The 20,897-nt window shown below is 38.5% G+C and overlaps 1 protein-coding gene across 2 annotated transcripts in view; it reads right to left on the bottom strand.

Moving 5' to 3' along the window:
* The window catches only part of EPB41L4A (erythrocyte membrane protein band 4.1 like 4A), a 266,828-nt gene that overhangs the window by 110,879 nt on the left and 135,052 nt on the right, over positions 1–20,897 (bottom strand). For both annotated transcript variants that reach the window (XM_010360995.2, XM_010360996.2), the window contains 2 exons: positions 14,372–14,423; positions 9,432–9,510 (listed from right to left, as the gene is read on the bottom strand). In XM_010360995.2, the coding sequence (XP_010359297.1) occupies positions 9,432–9,510; positions 14,372–14,423 (131 nt within the window). The remainder of the gene's footprint in view (positions 1–9,431; positions 9,511–14,371; positions 14,424–20,897) is intronic.

The following is a 20,897-nucleotide window of genomic DNA, read 5'->3' as shown; positions in this document are numbered from 1 at the left end:
GCTGTTGAGTGAACAGGAACTACTCAAACATACCTTACAGAGGCAATACAGGGTTGTGGCTAAAAAGTGCGGCTTTCAAGTTCAACTGCTTGGCTTACTTCCCAGCCCCGGCATTCACTACCTCTGTAGCCTTGGGCTGCTGCTTAACCTCTCCAACAGCCAGCCTCCCCACCTGCAAAACTGGAACAGTTGATAGCATTCACCTCACAAGGTGAATGCAAAGGATAACTCCAAGCTCTTTTAAGCTATTATTTATCACTGCCACTGCCACCACAACATGCTCTTACTGGGAGGAATAAATCACAAAGACCCAACCTATATTACATAACACTCTGCCTATTATCTGCTCATTCCAAGTTGCCAAAAGAAAACCTGTTATAACAGCAATGCCATGCACTGTTCTTAACACTATATGATAACTCATCCTAATTAATTTATGTATAATAACTTAGGTTAAGACTTTAAAAATGAAGTCAGTACTATTATTTTCTCCATTGTGCAGATGAGAAAACTGATAGACTCAGAGGGGAAATAACTTGTCCAGGACCTCACAACGAATTAGGCAGCAGAGTTAGAGCTAGAACCCAAGCAATCTGACCCTAGAACTCTCTCAATCAGGATGATATGTAACTTTGATTAGTTCTGTTTTCTTATTCAGCTATTCTGCCAGTGGACTGAGAGGGGCCAGAGGTTTATGAACCAACATAATTAACCATCCACATCATCCTTGGATGCTAGCACTTACACACACGCACACACACTCTCACACACTTCAGCCTGTCCTTTTGTGACTTCTGTTTCTTTCTTTTTTTTTTTTTTTTTTTTTGAGACGGAGTCTCGCTCTGCCGCCCAGGCTGGAGTGCAGTGGCCGGATCTCAGCTCACTGCAAGCTCCGCCTCCCGGGTTTACGCCATTCTCCTGCCTCAGCCTCCCGAGTAGCTGGGACCACAGGCGCCCGCCACATCGCCCGGCTAGTTTTTTGTATTTTTTAGTAGAGACGGGGTTTCACCGTGTTAGCCAGGATGGTCTCGATCTCCTGACCTCGTGATCCACCCGTCTCGGCCTCCCAAAGTGCTGGGATTACAGGTTTGAGCCACCGCGCCCGGCCTGTGACTTCTGTTTCATAAGGTGACTCGATGTCATTGGAAAGGGTAGAAAAAAACAAAGGAAATGAACTATAATAATCAGTTATGATAAATATCTCTTCTCCAAATGCTCACAACCAAAGCCCTTAGTGAGGAAATGTTACATTTGTGTTAGCTATTAGATGCTACATTGATTATTTCAAAAAGATCGGTATCAACTTTGATTGCAACCATATGTTTCAGAGAAAATTTGCTCAATGTCCCACTGCCCATTTCAGTAAGTGGCACCCCCACCTTCAGCTGTCCAAGTAAAATAAACTGGGGAACAATGTGTAATCATCCCTGGCACCCACATTCAATCACCAAATATGCTGTTTCTGAAATCTATACTCCTCTCGATCCCCTAGACCAGGTCACTCTCTCCTAAATTTCTAAAACCTCCTCCTAACTGTTCTGCCATCACTCATACTTACTTTCCTTCCAAACCTCCCAAGAGGTAAGTAGGTTCTTAAGATGAAAACAGGATCATGTCACTCTTTCCATTGAAAAAAAAAAAAAAAACCCTCAAAAGACTTCCCTTTGCCTTTAGGATAAAGTTCAAGCTCCTTAAGATAGCTTGTAAGACTGACTTCTTACTTCTGCTTAATTCTTGGGCCACTTCTTGCCACTGATCAGTGACCACCCTGTTCCATAATTTGCATACCTTTTCCCAACCCTATTTAACTATTTTCAATTCCCTGAATGTTCATCTGAGCTATTAAATCCACTTGATAATGATCATCTGTGCTCCTCTTGGAGAAGAGAAAAGTAGAGTCAAGTAAAATTAGGAGAACTTAAATACAAAACCTTATAAACAAGGGTGGGCGTGGTGGCTCACACCTGTAATGCCAGTACTTTGAGAGGTTGAGGCAAGCGGATCACCTGAGATCAGGAGTTCAAGACCAGCCAGGCCAACATGGTGAAACCCTTTCTCTACCAAAAATACAAAAGTTAGGAATGGTGGCGCATGTCTGTAGTCCCAGCTACTTGGGACGTTGAGGCAGGAGAAATCACTTTAACCCAGGAGGTGGAGGTTGCCATGAACTGAGATTGCGCCACTGGACCCCAGCCTGGGTGACAGAGCAAGACTCTGTCTCAAAACAAACAAACAAACAAAAAACCTTATCAACAAAAGAGACAACTGTGAGAATTATCACTGCTTGCTGCTGGAAACTTGCACTTTACTACACCCTCCTCCTTCTCTATTGGCATCTTCAAATTTCTTTTCCTGAAGTGTATTTTTTAAAGAAAGGGGTCAGAGATGCAAGTGTCTCTTTCTCTATTAAGACTTTGAGACTGTGCATGGTGGTTCCCACCTGTAATCCCAGTACTTTGGGAGGCTGTGGAAAGAGGACTGCTTGAGGCCAGGAGTTTGAGACAGCGTAGGCAATATAGTGAGACCCCCATCTCTACAAAAAATAAATTAGCCAGGCTTGGGGGTATATGCATGCAGTCACAGCTACTTGGGAGGCTGAGGCAGAAGGATCGTCTGAGCCCAGAAGGCTGAGGTTGCAGTGAGCCGTAACTGCACCACTGCACTCCAGACTGGGCAACAGAGTAAGACCTTCTCTAAAAAAAAAAAAAAAAGACTTTAACATCTGACTAGACCATCAAATCTTTTGCCAAATACAGAAATGATAGACATCTGCTTCAAAGACAAAAGGAGAGGAACAGAGGAACAGAGAGATTAAAAATATATAGTAGAAAACAAAGAGCTAAAACACAGACAAACAGATACAAAGAAACAGGAGCCACATCACATTGGCAACTGCATTCCTAGTATCTAGGGCTCAGCACATAGGAGCTGTTTAATAAATACTTGTTGATTTGCAAGTTGGCTACATGGATAAACAGAGAGAAAATTCTAAAAACTGGCAACATTATTTGCTGTCTCTGAGAAATTCATAAAGAAAAAAACATCTATTCAAACTTCCCTAGTTAGCCTGCCCTTTAAAGATATCACAGATCTTTAACTCCCTGCATTAAAAAAAAACACATCAAAAATTGAAAGCAAACTATTTTTAATTTAAAACTTGATTTTTATTGTATCTAGCATCTTACTAGAGTCATGAGGCAAATTTGTGATAAAGCAAAATCATATTTTCATATGCTAAACATTTTATAGTGTCTCAGGGCCTATTTTAAGTTAACTATATATTGCTTATTTTGTTTATTTTATGGGGCTTATAGTAAATTTAGCATTTTATTTAAATTAGAGCAAGTTAGAGTTGCTGAGTCTTTCCTTCTATGTCATTCTGATTAAAGCTATGAATGAATGCTTGAGTCCTTGTTTATCTCTGGCTTTAATTAGGGTGAACCTATGTGCCAGTTTGCCTAGGAGAGTACTAATTTATGCCTATTATGAATATATAATTATTAATAACTCACTTCATCATTCTCTAAAGTGTCAAAGTTTGGACAATAAATTATACTGTGACTCTAGTTATACTGTACCATACTGGGGGGAAAATGCTAACTAAAAATATCTACTTAACAAGGAAGTTTCCAGAATACATTGCGGTATACAGCAGAGGCTTCATGAAGCAGTTTCTGGTTACCTCCTTTTGTAAACTAACAAACCGATGTATATGCACTGCCCCTGAGACTTTGATTTCTAGGTGGGGAGGAGTGTTCTATCTTCCACTCTATCTGTACTTAACACGCCACCACCACCAGTACAACACAACAGACAGGCCTGAAATGTTGGCCTCACAGTTTTCTATTTATCTAATGTGTGTTGAAAATAGCTAAACTGATACCAAGGATGTACAAGTCGTTGAGATCCATTAACAATTTAACAATTAGAGGCAAGAAGAACAGACAAGGATTTTCTTAAAGAAGGGGCAGAGAGACAGAAGCTCAAAACAGAAGGCTCCTGTGACATTCCTGGCCAAAAACAGTCACAAATGCTCATACCAAAGAATCCTACAGTGCACCTTCTAACGATGTGAGACCCTGCTGAGAAAACTGAAGGAGGTAGGGACAGGGAGGAGTTTGATTTCAGGTGATAGGTGAATGTGAAACAGGAGAATCTAGAGGAGAGTACCAACCTATACAGAGGTAATAAGGGGCGTGATCGTTACCTTCATCCCACAAAGAGCAGGAACACAGCATTTTATCTAACCAGTCTTGATAAAATTTAAATGTGAGAGTCAAAGGGAAACATTTAAATCATAACATGATATTATATAATGCAGAAAAATGGCACACAGGACTTAGCAGAAAAACAGTAGAGAAAAATCATAACTCTTTCACCTCTAAAGTTGAAAACCAATGATGAAAATATGGAAACAAATAGCAGTAACATCACCTTACATTTAGATAGTCCTTTAAAGCTCACAAAGTCCTTTCACTTCCATAAGAAAATGTAACCCTCAACTCTGAGGTAGATGAGGACCATTACCTTCAGTGAAAGGAGGAGACAGGGACTCAGGAAGTAAGCACAGGACTGAAGGTCACACAGGAAGTGAAGAAGCTAAATAAAAAAAAACCCACCTCACTTTGGGAGGCCGAGACGGGTGGATCACGAGGTCAGGAGATCGAGACCATCCTGGCTAACACGGTGAAACCCCGTCTCTACTAAAAAAAATACAAAAAACTAGCCGGGCGAGGTGGCGGGCGCCTGTAGTCCCAGCTACTCGGGAGGCTGAGGCAGGAGAATGGCATAAACGCGGGACGCGGAGCTTGCGGTGAGCTGAGATCTGGTCACTGCATTCCAGCCCGGGCAACAGAGCGAGACTCCGTCTCAAAAAAAAAAAAAAAAAAAAAAACCCACCTTCACCAAGGGAAGATTCTGGGTTGCAAAAAGAAGACAAGAACTTAATGTTAATCCTCAACAAAATGCTGTGAAATATTATTTAAAAAACTAAGAAAAAAAATCAAACAACTGTTTTGAGACTCTAAAAAGTATTATGAATGAGTCATTTGGAAGTAACATTATTTTCTTTTTTTAGAAAGAGTTTTAAGATCCTTAAAAGTTCAGGGAAATTCCAATGGCATTTCAGATAGGGCTGTCAGCAAGACAACTGACAGATTTTCACTTCAGGCAGGCTGAAACCTGATCTTGCCCTGGTCACCACTGAATCTCCTTTTACTCAGCACACTGGAACATGGTACTCCAGATAGTTACAGAATGAAGTGTAAGTGCATTCTGTCTTGACATACAATTTCAAGAAATGCAGGCTAGAGGGGATAGTAAAATGATTCATAGTTAAATCAACACCTACAATAAGAAGGGTCTGATTACTGGATTGACTTAAACATACAAAAAGACCTATCTCATGGCTCCAAGCTGGTCTTTTCCTAATGTTTTAATCAATAATTTGAAAACATAAAACAATAATCATTATTTCCATGTCAGCTACCTTTATCATTATTGAACACTTACATCTTTGCATTAGGGTAAGTACTTTGCAAGTACACTCTTACATATTCCTCCAAGCATCTTTTTGAAGAAATACTATAATGCCATTGCACGGATGAAAAAACTGAGACTTTACAAAAGGCTATGCAATCTTCTCAGGATTACAGAACTAGTGAATGACAAAGCAAGGATGCAGACCTCAGCCTTTCTGACTCCCAAGCCTGTCTTTCTAACCAATATATGTATTATACTTATCAAATCTGTGGAGGATACAGAGCTATGAAGGACAGGATGTCACGTTTTGAATTAGAACTGAAAATCAGTTTAACAGACCTCCTGAGGACACACATTATTTATAGTACTAATAAAGAAAAGAGAGATCAGATTTATTCTGTATAGACCATCAGGGAATTATTTCTTATTGAATTTCTTAGTGCTTTTCAAAGTAGGTTCCTACCTAAAAGTGCTTAATAAGAAGCTGGTTGATGTATCAGAAATGTTCTACAAGGGTGGAGTACAGAATATATGACCTCAAAGTCCCCTCAATTTCATTTACTTCAGAAAACATCTTAGAACACAAGTGGGACTCCAAGTTGATGATTCTATTAACTTACATTTTTCATAATCTGAAACTTTATTTTTCTATCACATTCATTCCAGATCTTTTTTACTACATCAGTGTCCTTCTGAAATACTGCATATATTAATAGCATGACCATGTATATACCTGAGAAGTTCCCTGTAGCATTATCTGTATTTTTTTTTCTTTTTTTTCTTTTTTTCTTTTTGAGACAGAGTCTAGCTCTGTCACCTAGGCTGGAGTGCAGCGCCACGATCTCGGCTCACTGCAACCTCCACCTCCCTGGTTCAATTCTCCTGCCTCAGCCTTCCGAGCAGGAGTAGCTGGAAGTACAGGAGTCCGCCACCACGCCCAGCTAATTTTTGTATTTTTTTAGTAGAGACAGGGTTTCACTGTGTTGGTCAGGCTGGTCTCGAACTCCTGACCTCATGATCCGCCCACCTTGGCCTCCTAAAGCTCTGGGATTACAAGCGTGAGCCACTGCGCCCAGCCCTAATTTTTTTAAAAAAGGAAACAACCTGAATGGCCAAAACATACAGTTAATTATGGAATACAATGCAGCAGTAAAAAGACTGGGTTACAGCATTTTGGGAGGCCGAGGTGGGCGGATCACCTGAGGTCAGGAGTTTGAGATCAGCCTGCCCAACATGGTAAAACACTGTTTCCACTAAAAATACAAAATATTAGCTGGGCGTGGTGGTGGGCACCTGTAATTCCGCTACTCGGGAGGCTGAGGCAGGAGAATCGCTTGAACCCAGGAGGTAGAGGTTGCAGTGAGCTGAGATCACACCACTGAACTCCAGCCTGGCCGACGAGTAAAACTCCGTCTCAAAAAAAAAAAAAAAAAAAAAAAGGCTGGGTTAGATGGTGAAAGAGGCAATACAATATGTATGAAATAGTAACATGTCAAAAAAATACACACAAAAGATTATGTATAAGCATGTTTATGATAGCATGATAATTCATATCAAAAAATTACAATCTAACAGCCAATGCAGAGTAGGCTAGCACAATTTTCCAAAGAACTAAATTAAGATAAACACTCAACTTGAAAATGCTGGCAGAAGTATGTTCTTCCTTAAATAGCATGTATCTGGAGATTTTGCTTTTTGGTTTCAGTTCTTGCTTTTGCCAAAATTATCTCATGTGACTCCTCTTTTTCAGGTCCATTAATGGTAATATATTCATGTAAATCAATAATCAAATGAATAATATGTATATATCAATGTATTAAATGCACATTTAACTTACCTAAATTCAACCATATGTTTTAGGCAACAAATCATGGACACTAATTGTAAGCCAGCTATGTCATTGTGCTCTTAACTACACAAGCTGGTCTAAAACTTTCAATACAACTGGTTGTACTGAAAATATTGTGGGTTGTAAATTATACAAAAAAATCCATGTATTCTGTTTATGATCCATCTGTAGATTCTGTTGGGAAATTTCTGTTCATGTGTGTGGTGAACAGAGGTGAAGTAATGCATTATAAAACAATGATCTTTTTTATCCCTTCTTAAAATTAACTCAAGTATTTTTGGAACCTAACCCCTATTTAAGATGTAATTCCACCATACATCTAGAAAAAGGATAGAATGAAATAAGTATTAACATTCTTCAAACATAGTATGAGACATGGACAATCATAAGAGCTTTATATACAGTATTCTATTTAATGCTTAAGAAAACCTTGAAACAGGTACATCTCCAGTTTTACAACTGACACTTAGGCACAGGCAGAGATTACTCACAACCTGACTATGAAGGACTTTCATTTTATTTTTTAAAAAATGTTGTGCCCTTGCAATTCCCTAATGAGTTACAGATATAAGTGTATTTTTTTATAGCACTTGAATTCAATTTCCCTCTGAAATTCTAATGAAAATACCATCCCTCTCCTCAACACTTCCTCTCCATCCTAATGGCCCTTTCCCCAGAAAGATGTGCTCTGCAAAAGCTTAAACTGCCATGTCTGCTTTTCAAAGTGCTCACTAACAATGTGATAATGAACAACGTGAATGCAGACATCTGCTTGGTTCTAAAAATGAAGTTTGGGCTGGCACAGTGACTCATACTGGTAATCCCAGCACTTTGGGAGGCCAAGGCAGGAGGATTGCTAGAAGCCAGGAGTTCAAGATCAGCCTGGTCAACATAACAAGACAAAAAAATAAAAAGTATTAGCTAGGTGTAGGGGCACACACCTATAGTCCCAGCTACTCCTGAGGCTGAGGCGGGAGGATTCTGTGACCACAGGAGTTTGAGGTCACAGTGAGCTATGATTACACTGCTACACTCTAGCCTGCGTGATACAGCAAGACCCTGTCTCTTAAAAAATTAAATACAGGTTATGAAATATAATATTTTCATCAATCAATCATTACAGTTCAAATAGATTACATCTTAAGTTGAGGGATAAAATAAAACAAAGTAAAAATGAGGCCTAAATATGGCACTTGAAAGTGGGATGAAAAAGGTCCAATTAGCCTACCCTCTTCTCATTCTTCTGTGTGCAGTCCAGAATAAAGACAAAAGAAAGTCTGAGACAGATGAAAGCATGGAATAGAAACAAAACCATAGGCTATGAAAGACATGATTTCAACTTTTTCAAAGGAGGTATGAGGCTTTATTTGCGCCCCAATATGGGTTCACTGGGAAAACTGACCACTTAGTGTTAAGTTAGGGAATATGCTTTTGTTTTTGCTACCACATGCAGCTAGGTCATCAGTGGAATAAGTTAAAATATAACTGGTCTGTTCTTCATAAGCCCTTTCAGTTGTTGACATGTACTATTTTGACAACCTAATCAATATCGATAGGAAATTCTGTCTTACTAATATCAAATATTTGGTGACAAAGGTGAAGTAATGCATTAAAACATTGGTTTCCATTCTTAATACTAAAAGCAATTATCTTCTCGTTTCCTATAGAGATAAATGAAACACCTGGAAAACTAATATTTAAGCTACAACCAATTAAAAAGAAATAACTGGCTGTGCAAATGTATATTTAGAAGTACAAACCGAGCATCAAAATATCCTTCCTTTAGGCAGTTCAAATGACTTCCATATGAATACAAAGGCTGAATGCATGCTTAACAATAATGACACAGAAATATTTCATCACAGCAGATGTAAAATATATCATCACGTCACCCAGGTTCATGCCATTTTCAAATACATCTATCGTCAGACACCGATCAACTTCATGCAATGCTAGTTTAAATTTTACCCTCACAAGAGATGCATTACAAAATGCAGGGAGACACACATCCAAATGTTTAGCCCAATTTTAGTATGTTTTAAATAAAGCTTTTTGTATATGCAATGCATGTATCTGTTCAGAAACAAAGTCAATACTATACCTGGTTATTTCTTCTTTGAGTTTACATGGATCTTCAGCATAGAATTTAATACCAAAATACAAAGTATATGGAGGTCCAGCTAAAATAAGAAATGGAAATTAAATTTCACTAAAATCATAAAATAGTCAAAGTTACAGTATAATATTATACGGCTATTTACAATTACACTCCAAAAATGTCTAAAGAAACAAGAAAACAAGATAGAAACAGCAAAGTTCAGAACTGTGACAGTAGGACCTTGACACATACACACACAGATAGAAGACATGGCCAAATACACCAGAATGTTGCTGGTTCTTATATCTGGTTGGTAAGGTTATAGACAATTTTTATTATTTATGTTTTTCCCATTTTCTATAATATATATGTAATTTTTCATAGTGAAGAAAGAAAAAAAAATGGTTTAAAAAACCACCCACTTATCATTTCATTAAAAAAAAAATAGTTTTTAAACCTATCTGCAAAAAGCTGAAAACAACTTAAATGCTCAGGAGCAGGTGGACTATTTAAGTCAGCCCCAGCCACCGGACATATACCATGCAAATGCTCAGACAGAAAGGTATCTGCATGTGCTGATGTGGAAAAGACCAACAAAACAATCTAAATTCCCTTTTGTGAAAAAGGGATATTTGGGTGTTTTTTTTTTTTTTTTCCTGGAAGAGCAAAAAAGAAAAAAAAAAAAAATTACTAAATGGCAAACTCTGGGAAGAAGGGCTAGAAATGTTCTATCCTTAAACTAACTCATCAGAATTTTCTTATGATAACTCTTACCTTTTTTTAATGGGAAAAAAGTCATCAGTGAGGCTACATAATAAAATTAGGGACAATATTTGTTTCATTCTTAAACACTGCTGAATCTAAAAATGTGTTCTCACGTATTTAAGAAAACCTTTCTCATCTAATTCATTTACCAAAGAAGAACTATGCCTACAAACTTTTTTTTTTTAAATCAGAAACAAAGCTTGGACTTGTATGTACATGGACAAATAAAAAATAAATACATACTCATATTGTGCAAGAGGACACAAACCCCTTGGGTGCCAAACACATTATATTATGTTTTTACTAGGAAATATTTTTATTTCTGAGGGTATCAATCTAATCTGTACTGTTTCCAAAACTGCGTATCTCCAAGCCATGCAGTAACTAGATCTAATATACTTTGTTTTTGAAAGGATTTGTTACCTGGTATACCAACTGGTAGTTACGGGTGTTAATTGTTTTGCAACAAAAGCTCTCCCACGCATTAAAAAGAAAAGACATGAAGCATGCATCTCAGTAAAAGTCTTCCATACTGTCTAAACTGACATAAAGTAACCCCAGTCTTGCTATTCTTAACTGAATAAAGTCACAAATTTAGAAACTGGGGAAAAGAAATTAAACAGAACAAGAATAAAGGTATCATGTATTTATAACTTATGAACTATGTTACTATTTATTAATATTACATACACATACTTATGTGTGCAACACACTGGAACCCTGTTCTTGGCAAGTGGGAGATAATCAAGATGAGGATCCTGCCTCTCCCCTCATCTATGCCTTCCTGTGTAAGACACTCGTTATGCTACAGCTTTTTTAAAAACTAAACTTTAAAAGAAAACTGCTAGAATTTCTTATTATTGGAGTTGATTCCTTATGTTTAATTTTTATGTTTGTTTAATCACTGTGTTTGTATTTCTAACAAATACACCTCTATCCCTGAACATAGATGTCAGGGAGGCACAGACTATTAAATATTTAGAAGACCCAGGAAGTCCATCCTCAGGTTATCCGTCTGTGTCAATCAAGCACCGTGTTCCTGAGCAGATGGGCCTGTCTGTGCCCACAGGCAGCTGGGGTTAGTACCTAGGGGGCGGGGAGGAGCACAGATGCTGTTGAGATGGTACACAAAGAGAAGAGGCCTTCTTCAGGCCCCAGAGTTGCTTCTATTCTCTGGAACATGACAGATTATACCCTATTCACCAAGCCTGCACATTTCAAATATTCAGTATGAACAGTTAAACAAAAATGTTAAAAGTACACAATTAAAAAGATTTGGTTTTGGCTAATTTTCTCTAAGTTCTTCTGGCCCAAACTAGCCTTTCATTTCCCATTCACATATAAAATGGCTGTGTTCTAAATATAAGGCATCATTACCATTTGGTTACATTTCATAAGGTACAACAATGTTTCATAAACATTTGATTCTCAACAATAGCAACTTGGTAACATATGCAAGGCATGTGAAACTCCAAGGAGTTAACAACTTGCCTAAAATCACTGGGAAGAAAAAAAAGTTTGCTAATATCTAGAGCTCAGCGCTTTGGGGTGCACTATTCTATCTATATAGCTTCTCAGGGACACACAAAATAGTAATACCTTTAGAGTAAGATAATACTCTCATATGCATCATGGTTTCAGAGAGCAATCAAAGGCTATAGAAATGAACATTTGGACAAGGATATGTTCAGCCAGATACTTTTTGGCTTCCTATTCTAAGACTATAAAAAAGTAAGGTGCTGATAATTCAAATTACAAAATTACTGTCTTGAATCCACGTCATGCCATGGACTCAACGTTTAAGAAACTCTTATGTAAAGTAAAGTTAATATTGTTTCACTTTAGCAAAAAATACAGAAGCCAAAAACTAGGAATCCTCTATCTTTTATGTAGACTAATTTTGAGGTCTTTGATAAGGAGTTTCTCATTAACTCAAGGAGAAATAAATCAAGATTAACTACAAGCATTCTGGTAACTAGCAAATGTTCTGTCGTTTTTATAGATTCTCTTTCTGACTAATCTATCAGAGATTTGATAGCCATTTTCCTTCACTATCAAATAATTTCATGAGAAAAAATGGAAGGATTCTTCAGTCACTAACATTTCTTCAATTATAATACTAGTTGTTTTACTCTTACTATGCATCAAAAAAAATTTTTTTTTTTTTGAGACAGAGTCTCACTCTATCGCCCAGGCTGGAGTGCAATAATGGGATCTCAGCTCACTACAACCTTTGCCTCCTGGGTTTTAAGCCATACTCTCTGCCTCAGCTTCCTGAGTAGCTGGGATTACAGGCACTCGCTACCACATCCGGCTAAATTTTGTATTTTTAACAGAGACTGGGTTTCACCATGTTGGCCATGCTGGTCTTGAACTCCTGACCTCAGGTGATCCACCTACCTCAGCCTCCCAAATTGCTGGGATTATAGGTGTAAGCCACAACATCCAGTCTACATCAAATTTTTAATATTGCATTTTTAGAATGAAAAAGTGACTGCATTATAGACTGATACATAAATAAAATATTTCATACCATGTAAATAAGTAGACACTTTAAATGTGCTTAGGAACACTTTAATAATGCACCTTAAAATAATTTATATTTTTTCATCACCTTGATAGAAATATCAACTTTTTTTCCTATAAAAGAAACCTGTGAGTTTATTTTAAAATAATCGGCTGGGTGCGGTGGCTCACGCCTGTAACCCTAGCACTTTGGAAGGCTGAGGTGGGTGGATCACCTGAGGTCAGGAATTTGAGACTAGCCTGGCCAACATGGAGAAACCCCATCTCTACTAAAAATATTAAAAAAAAAAAAAAAATTACCCAGGCATGGTGGTGGGCGCCTGTAATCCCAGCTACTTATAAGGCTGAGGCAGAAGAATTGCTTGAACGCAGGAGGCAGAGATTGCGGTGAGCTGAGATCACACCATTGCACTCCAGCCTGGGTGCCAGAGCAAGATACCATCTCAAAAAAAAAAAAAAAAAAAAAAAAAATCATTCCTGAAATTTTTCTGGTTTTCCAATTGGTATTTTTTTAATCAGTTCAAATACACTAGAGCTGTAACTTGTAAACTCCAGTGGTTTCCACTACAGAGGTGGAAATGCAGTGAGAAACAACAATGATGCTGACGTTCATAGAAACAGGACTTTCTGATGGCTTTGCAGTCCAGGTTTCCAGTTCCTTTTGGGAACAGAGCTACATTCCTGCCCTTGGATCCATGGAGCATCGCACAACCAATACTACCGCAGGAAACAAGCTGACACACACAGAAAATACAGACTCAGAATGGGGGTAATGAATGCCAGAAGAATCCACTCCGTTTTGATTAGCAATAATTCACACAGTTCAGCAAAATGCTTTAATGGGGAACAGAGTTTCAGTTTAGGGAGATTAAAACGTTTTGGAGATGGACAGTGATGACGGGTACACAACAATGTAAATGTACCTAATGCTTCTGAATTGCACACAAAAATGGTTAAAAGAATCCATTTTATATGTTATGTATATTTTATTTCAATTGAAACAGACAATTTTTTTTAAAAAAAGAGTATTCTTTTGCACACTTAAGGAGCCTCTGTGTTTGTGCTTATAAATAAAAACTTGGGTTCTGGAAATTAAGATTAAGGAATATATACTTAATTATATTGTGTTTCCTTATAATATTCGTATTGATAAAACCAAAAAGCTAGTTTCCAAAAATGGTCTCTCTCTGAAGACCACTTTTCAGGTCACAAAAGCACCTCTTACTGGCTTAGAAAACTGAGTGGTCTGAATGGCAAAACTATGCCATAAACCAAGAAACTCAAGCTCTTTAAAAGCTTGGACATTATGACCTATCCCTGCAGTCCCCCTACCACCCATTAATGTCTATTTGCCTTTTTGGTTTTAAGGTCAAATTTTAAAGACAAGCATACAGAAAAACCACAGACAAAATCAAGGGAAGGCCTGCGTCTAGGACAAATTCAGTACCAAGATCCACTCAGAGACTGATTAAATTTAATATGAGTTTGGAGAAGGCCTAGCAATGCACACAATACACACATTCCCATATTCTGGCACTCGAGTACTAGTACTCACTTCTCCAGTACTTAAGCCCACTTCTGCATCCAACTAACCACGGACTTTGTCATTGCTTTCAAGCCACCCTTTAACAAAGCACAAGTTAAATACCTACTGTTGATCAGTTCTTTGTGCTCAGCAAGAGTTTTTGCAGGATCCAGCCAATACTGTGTGAGGAAGAAAAGGACAATTAAAGAAATTAGTTGCTTTTCATTAGCTTTTACTTCAAGAATATTTGCAAAATGTTACTTAAACAACACTTTAAAACTTGGCAAGTTAAACACTTCCCTCACATACACACATAAACATACATAAGAGTTTTCTGCAGCAAGAACAGTAAAAGAAAAAACGGGCCAGTCTTGTTGGCGCCCACCTGAAATCTGAGCAGGGGAAGAAGGACTGCTTGAGGCCAGGAGTTTAAGAACACCCTGGCCAATATGGCATGACCCCATCTTTAAAGAATAACATTAAATTAAACATAAAATACAAAGAGAAAGATGATGTTGATGTTGGAAGAGAGGCAAAGAAGAACAGCAGTATTTGCTGGGTCCCTGGTTGAATTATCATACTGATTATAATGTGACATCCAAATGCTTATGGGTGACTTCTGACTACTTTTTGTGGGAAAATAATGGCCTCAAAAAAATGTCCTCCAAGTCTCTTTCCAAAGTCTCCATCATCCCAAGCACTGCTCCCCTCAGGGCCATGTCTCCTCCTAATACATCCTCACCATCTTCGCTTCCAGTCTCATCCCTACAGGTATTGTTGCTAGGCATTAGGAAGAAAGCAATCAAATCCTCAATAAGGATCCAGGAGAGCAGTTCAGCACAGTGGCTAGGGCCTAAATCCCAGGGCAGACCCACAGGGACTCTGTTCTGACTCTCCCTATGTCATTGCCATGTAACTTGGGACAAGTGACTGGACACCACTGAACCTTCCTCATAAGGTTGCTGTGCAGATTAAATAAATTAATCCAGGTAAAGTCTTTAAAATAGCCCCTAGCTCAGGCTACACACACCAAGAATGACTAGGTCACCTTTAATAACTGCCTTTGGCCAGTCTAAGATACCTGTTTATTAATTCAAATTAACAGTTAATGAATAGAATTTCAAGTGCTGACAGGAGAATTTGGGGCCCTGGGGAGAGGCCTTTCTTTAAATCTCACAATTATGAAGTAGAATTAACGAAGGAAAGAGATGAGGTAAGCTTCTAGCTTCGCTTCTCCATCTGTGGGAAGAGCAGGGCAGAAGCCAAAGAAGCACAGAGGGCACTGGAGTTCCCACAAAAGCAGAGTCAAAGGGATAAGGGCTGCCCTGGAGGGTCAGGGGAGGGCAGAGATGGAATCACTCCCCTCCTAGCCAGATGTTGGGGACCCCCAGGGCCAAGCCACTCAGTTTCCATTTCCTCATGTTCCTTAATGAAGAAGGGGCAATTCCCACCACAGTGAGGTAGGAGCTGACCCACCTTGAGCCACATTCCTCCCAACACTCATGCGCTGGCCCAGGTCCTCACTTTCCTTCCCCTCAGTTGAGGGCAGAATGCTTGTTCTGCTATGTAACGGCAGTAGTAATTATAAATGGCAATTACAATGCTTTATGCAATCCCCTTACCTTTTATTCCTAATTATGAATAACAATTATTCATACTATGAATACTATGACTATGAATATGACTGTTGTAGTCATTTTACTGTAAAATTTTATTACTATACTAAACTCTATTCATGCGTACATAAGCTTCATTATTTGCTACTCATAGCAGTTTCCATTTTTTGACTTTTTTTTAAAAAAAGTAGAGTAACCAACATATCTAAGTGCAGCAACTAAAAACACAATGTTCATTATTCTGGTCTTCACCATTTCTTATTTTTCAAAGATCTAGAATCGCTCACTTTTAAAACAGACAATGTATTTGAAGCAGAGGATGTGTCAGTGAAATGCTCTTGGAGCCCACAGCAACTAAAAATGAGGCTTTGGTGTTAAAATTATGATTCCCAGGGAAACTGTAGTTCATTCAAGTAGAGTAAAATCAACCCAAACAGTAAGCTGTGTGTTGGACACAACGCGGACCCATCCCTTTACATATATAAAGCTGTGGGTTCTTCATGAAATGGAAACATGAGGTGAAGGAACGGTTTCTTGCCATTCATTTTAAACAAAAAGGTTTTACTATCCCCAGAATTTTTCAATGAAGAGAAACCCAAGGAAAACAAACACAAATACTCATTAATACTTGCATTCGGTTTCCACTGCTACCATAACAAATTACCACAAGCTTAGAGGCTAAAATAACACCCCTTTATTATCTCAGAGTGCTGAAAGTTAGTGTCTTTCTTTGCTTCAAATTTCACAAGACTAAAATCAAGATGTCAGCCTGCTGGGGTCTTGGAAAGTTGGTTGGCTAGGGGACCGTATTCCCCAGAGCACAGTAAGGGAGGGGGCTTATAGATGGGTCATTAGAGGCTCCCAGTTTCTCCAGGTGTCAAGGCACACGTAACATTGGAATTAATTTCAGGCCCTACACCACACTTACACATGAGGTGTCAATATGTGCTTGTGGCAAGAAGGGAAAAAAGGAGCCTCTGGTCTTACTACTCTCTGTCTAATCTTGTTCTGAAACTAGTAAGAGGCAGAAATCAGAGAGTTTTTAATTTCTCCTCCTATCATCATCCCAAAAGACAACCTTTGCAATTTTTTTTTTTTCAGATTTTTCAATTCGATTCATTTTGTTTTGTTTTGTCTTTGTTTTCCTGTCTCCAGAATGCTTTTTAGTCATTAAAGCCAGGTAAAGAAAATAGGAAGAAAAATTTTTAATTACATGTAATGGCAAAAAAAATTTAATCTCTTAAAATTTTTACATTAATGATAATCTGTACTATTTTAAAATAAATCTCTTTCCTTGCGAGTGATTAAATTTGTGAGGTGAAAAAGGTAAAATAACAGTTTCAAGTAAAGTTAGAAATCACAATTCTGCAGCACAAAGCAGCAGCAGCAAGACTCAGTCAAAGGCTATTCAATCAACTCACTGCACATTTGCTATGCTAAGCGTCACCCTAGAGCCAGCCACGCACAAATCTCATTTGATCGAAATGGAAACCAGGGGTTACAGGGGTCAGACAATGATAAATGCCCAAGAAGATAAACAATAAACACAAGTCACCAGGTTTCAGAAGCCAAGATCTTGAAATATAAAACCCACTTACGTTCAACCAAGGGAAAGATGTGACCTTGGAACCAAAGCTGTCACACTATGATGGCACTTGTCACCATTCATTATCAACAAGCAATCAAACACAACACATGGAAGATCACAGTGAAACACATCAGCCTGTTACTCTATAGCTTAAGAGAAAAAAAGGACACAAAAATTTGCCAATGAACACAATGTCCCTGTTTTAAGGAATACATCCAGAATATGGGTCATGGAGTGCCAATATTCTGAAGGCAGACTCTAAAACTAGGATATCATTCTTTCATTCATTCATCACTTATGGATATCCACTATACATGTTCTTTACATGACATGTCAGACACTATCCTGAATAGTATGAGAACACAAAGTTGAATGAGACCCGTGACTAACCTTGCACTCACAGCCTAGCAGGAGACACACAGCCATGTAATTATAATACAATGTGGTGAGACAATAATTAATTGTATAAGATGAATACATACGACATAATAAAATCATGTACAAGGAAAATTAACTGCAGGGTGAGTATACAATGGCTTTATTGGAAAAAAATCATTAAATAGCATTGTCAAAAAAAAAACTTTCTCAAAATACATAAATGAGGGATAACAGAGCCTTAACTCTGTATAAAGTACATGTCTATCAGCTCAACTACTCTTAAAGCAAGTGGGTAAATTTCTAAGTAATAACACAGAATGTAACACTCCAAGTCCTTTACAATTGAACACTCTGTTGAAGTCAGTGTTGCCTAATAGCTAACAAATACACAGCTAAACAATCAATATTCAAGGAAAACTTCCAGAAAGAGAAGTAGTCCATTCAGTCTTTCCACCTGCCCCAAGTGAGGGGCAAGAGGAGCAGAGAACTGAGAACTATGCAGTGTGGTGCCCTAAGAGACTGTTCTTCTGAAGTCTCCTAGAGTTCTAATAGAATAAACCCTAAATTTTTTTAAATAAAGGAAGGACAGCATGCAACAATAAAAGCCATGTTGCATCTTATTTCACACCGGGTCCAATGTTGATTCAGAGAATGGCTTCTCTGAATTGTACCCTGGTGTGCTGCCTCTTGCCTAGCCAGATGGTCACGAGAAGAAATAGCCCATCTCTCATTCTCTCTCAACATTTAAGCTGTCCATTCTCTGGGATAATCACTCAATCACTTTCCCCTTCCCCACTCCCCTCTCTCTCCTATTTCAAACATATATTATGCAGTTTGTATATGCTGACAAGCTGGATGAGATCCCATTTTGTAGAAAGGTAACAATGAACCCAAACAGACCCTGCTCTCTCATCCTGATTTTGTACAGTCAGCTCCTAACATATTATACCCTAAACACTCAATCACTAAGGAGTCATGGTGACAGTCCTCTCGGACTCTGCCCCTTTGCCAGAGTGGAAGAGGTAAAGCAGCTATAGAGCCTTACCACTTCAGGCCTGTCAATCTTAATCACAGCACTGATGTAACCCGGAGAGCAATGACAGACCCTTCTTACTCTCTGACAGTCCTGGCTAAATGCCCTTGGCTGCTTTCACCCACCTTGGCTGATAATGTCTCAATGTCATCAATTTCCTAGGTAGCAGCATCAGAATTAGGTTTCGAAACTCTAATACTGTCCAGCCAATCACTATCCTAACCTTCAAAAGATATATATTAAATTGAGGGTCCAACCTTTCATTTGTCAACTGTTCTTTTGGAGTCTCCTAGCGCTATAATAGTAGAACAAACCCTAAAAAATTTTTAAAAGAAAGGACAGCATGAAATAATGAGAGTTTGCTGCATCTTATTTCACCCGGGGTCCAATGTTGACTCTCCTTTGTAGAATTTAAGAATATTACATTGACAGTTAATAAAGTTTCCTGTAGGCCAAATAAAAGGACTTAAAAGCACACACAGTTTTCATTAATATAGCAAAACAACCTCTTGATCTAAGAGAGTAAAACAGGATTGGCCATGTATCAGGGACAACACAGCCACAAAGATCCCAAAAGTGATACAACAGGTCATTCTTGGGGAGTTCTAGGACTCAACATAATTCACATACATGTTTCAAGGAATCCAGGACTTGGGTTATAGCTATTTGTGCTTTTCCCACAGACCCTGTAAACAGATCTAAGGCCCTCGAAGCAACATCAAGAAGATGTGATTTTAATTTGATCCTTCATGAGTCACAGAAGCCTGAGGACCTCAAGTAAAACCACCATAATAGAGCTATCTTGCAGTGGCGACAAAAACAAGGACCTGTCATTGGAGTGATCTACAGGGAGGGAGAGGTAATTACAACTGGCCCCATTTTTCAGCAAAAGCGAATTTCAAGGAATCTCTGTTGGACCATGTGGCTTCTCATAAAGTGTCAATGGCCCCGGGAATACTCCTCATTTCTCATCCATGGACCTGACACCACTGTAAGGTTACAGAAATGCAATAATAACAGCTAACATTTATTAAATTTTTACAATGTGACAGGCACTGTTGTGGACTTTACATGATTTACTCTTTTAATCCTCTTAATAATTCTATGAATAACTACTTTAATTGCCATTCCATAAATGAGGAAAATGAAACACTAAGTAAACAACTTGCCCAAAAGTACAGAACAGCAGCTCCAAGGAACTGAAGCCATTCCATCTTACATTCGGGCCCAGATACTTTCTAGAATATTGTCTGAGAAGTAATGCACAACTTAAATTTCAAGATTCTTACTCTCAACTAATACTCTTCTCCCAGCTCACTCTAATATTCGGACTCCACCAAGACACCCAATTCACTGACCCTACTACCTTTTCATTGTCCCTCACTGATGCCCCCAACCCATGTCATTTCCCTCACTATTCATTATAATCACTCGCTTGCAAGTGTCCTCAATTCCTTTATACATCCTGCTTCCATAATATCTACTGGGGAAAAAAACCCACCCATGGGTAACTCCAATTCCATGTATTATCCATGTTAGCACCCAAGGAACTGAACATAACTGGAGGCTCAATTTGCAGTCATAGGTGGGCTTGCTTTACATTCATTAGCAATAACCCAAGGGAACCCTTAGTATCATGCAGAATTCCCATTACATTTTATTCCATCATTCTCCTTGTCCTTAAACATCTCCTTTCCCTTCCTCACTCTCAGCTGAAGATCTTCATTATTTCACTGAAAATGGAAACAATCAGAAGAGAAATGCGTATGCATCCTGGCCCCATCAACCAACCTGCCTGCATCTGAGCTTGTGTTCTGCCTTCTCTCCTTTTGCTGTGGAGGAACTGTCCATGTTCCACCTAGGCTCATCCCTTTCTCATCTATTCAGGAATATGGTTCCAGCAACTTTCTGTTCTCTTTCCTGTACCATGAAGGTTTCCCTTTTGACAGAATCATTCTTGGAAGAATGATGTCTTTATTTCTCCCATCTTCAAAACAAAACCAAAAAACTTTGACTCCCATACCTGTCCATTTCACTT

This window comes from Rhinopithecus roxellana, chromosome 3, assembly GCF_007565055.1.
Source record: "Rhinopithecus roxellana isolate Shanxi Qingling chromosome 3, ASM756505v1, whole genome shotgun sequence".
NCBI classification, from domain to species: Eukaryota; Metazoa; Chordata; class Mammalia; order Primates; family Cercopithecidae; genus Rhinopithecus; species Rhinopithecus roxellana.
Note: the sequence above shows the minus strand (reverse complement) of the source record. Positions and strands in the feature narration are given on the sequence as shown.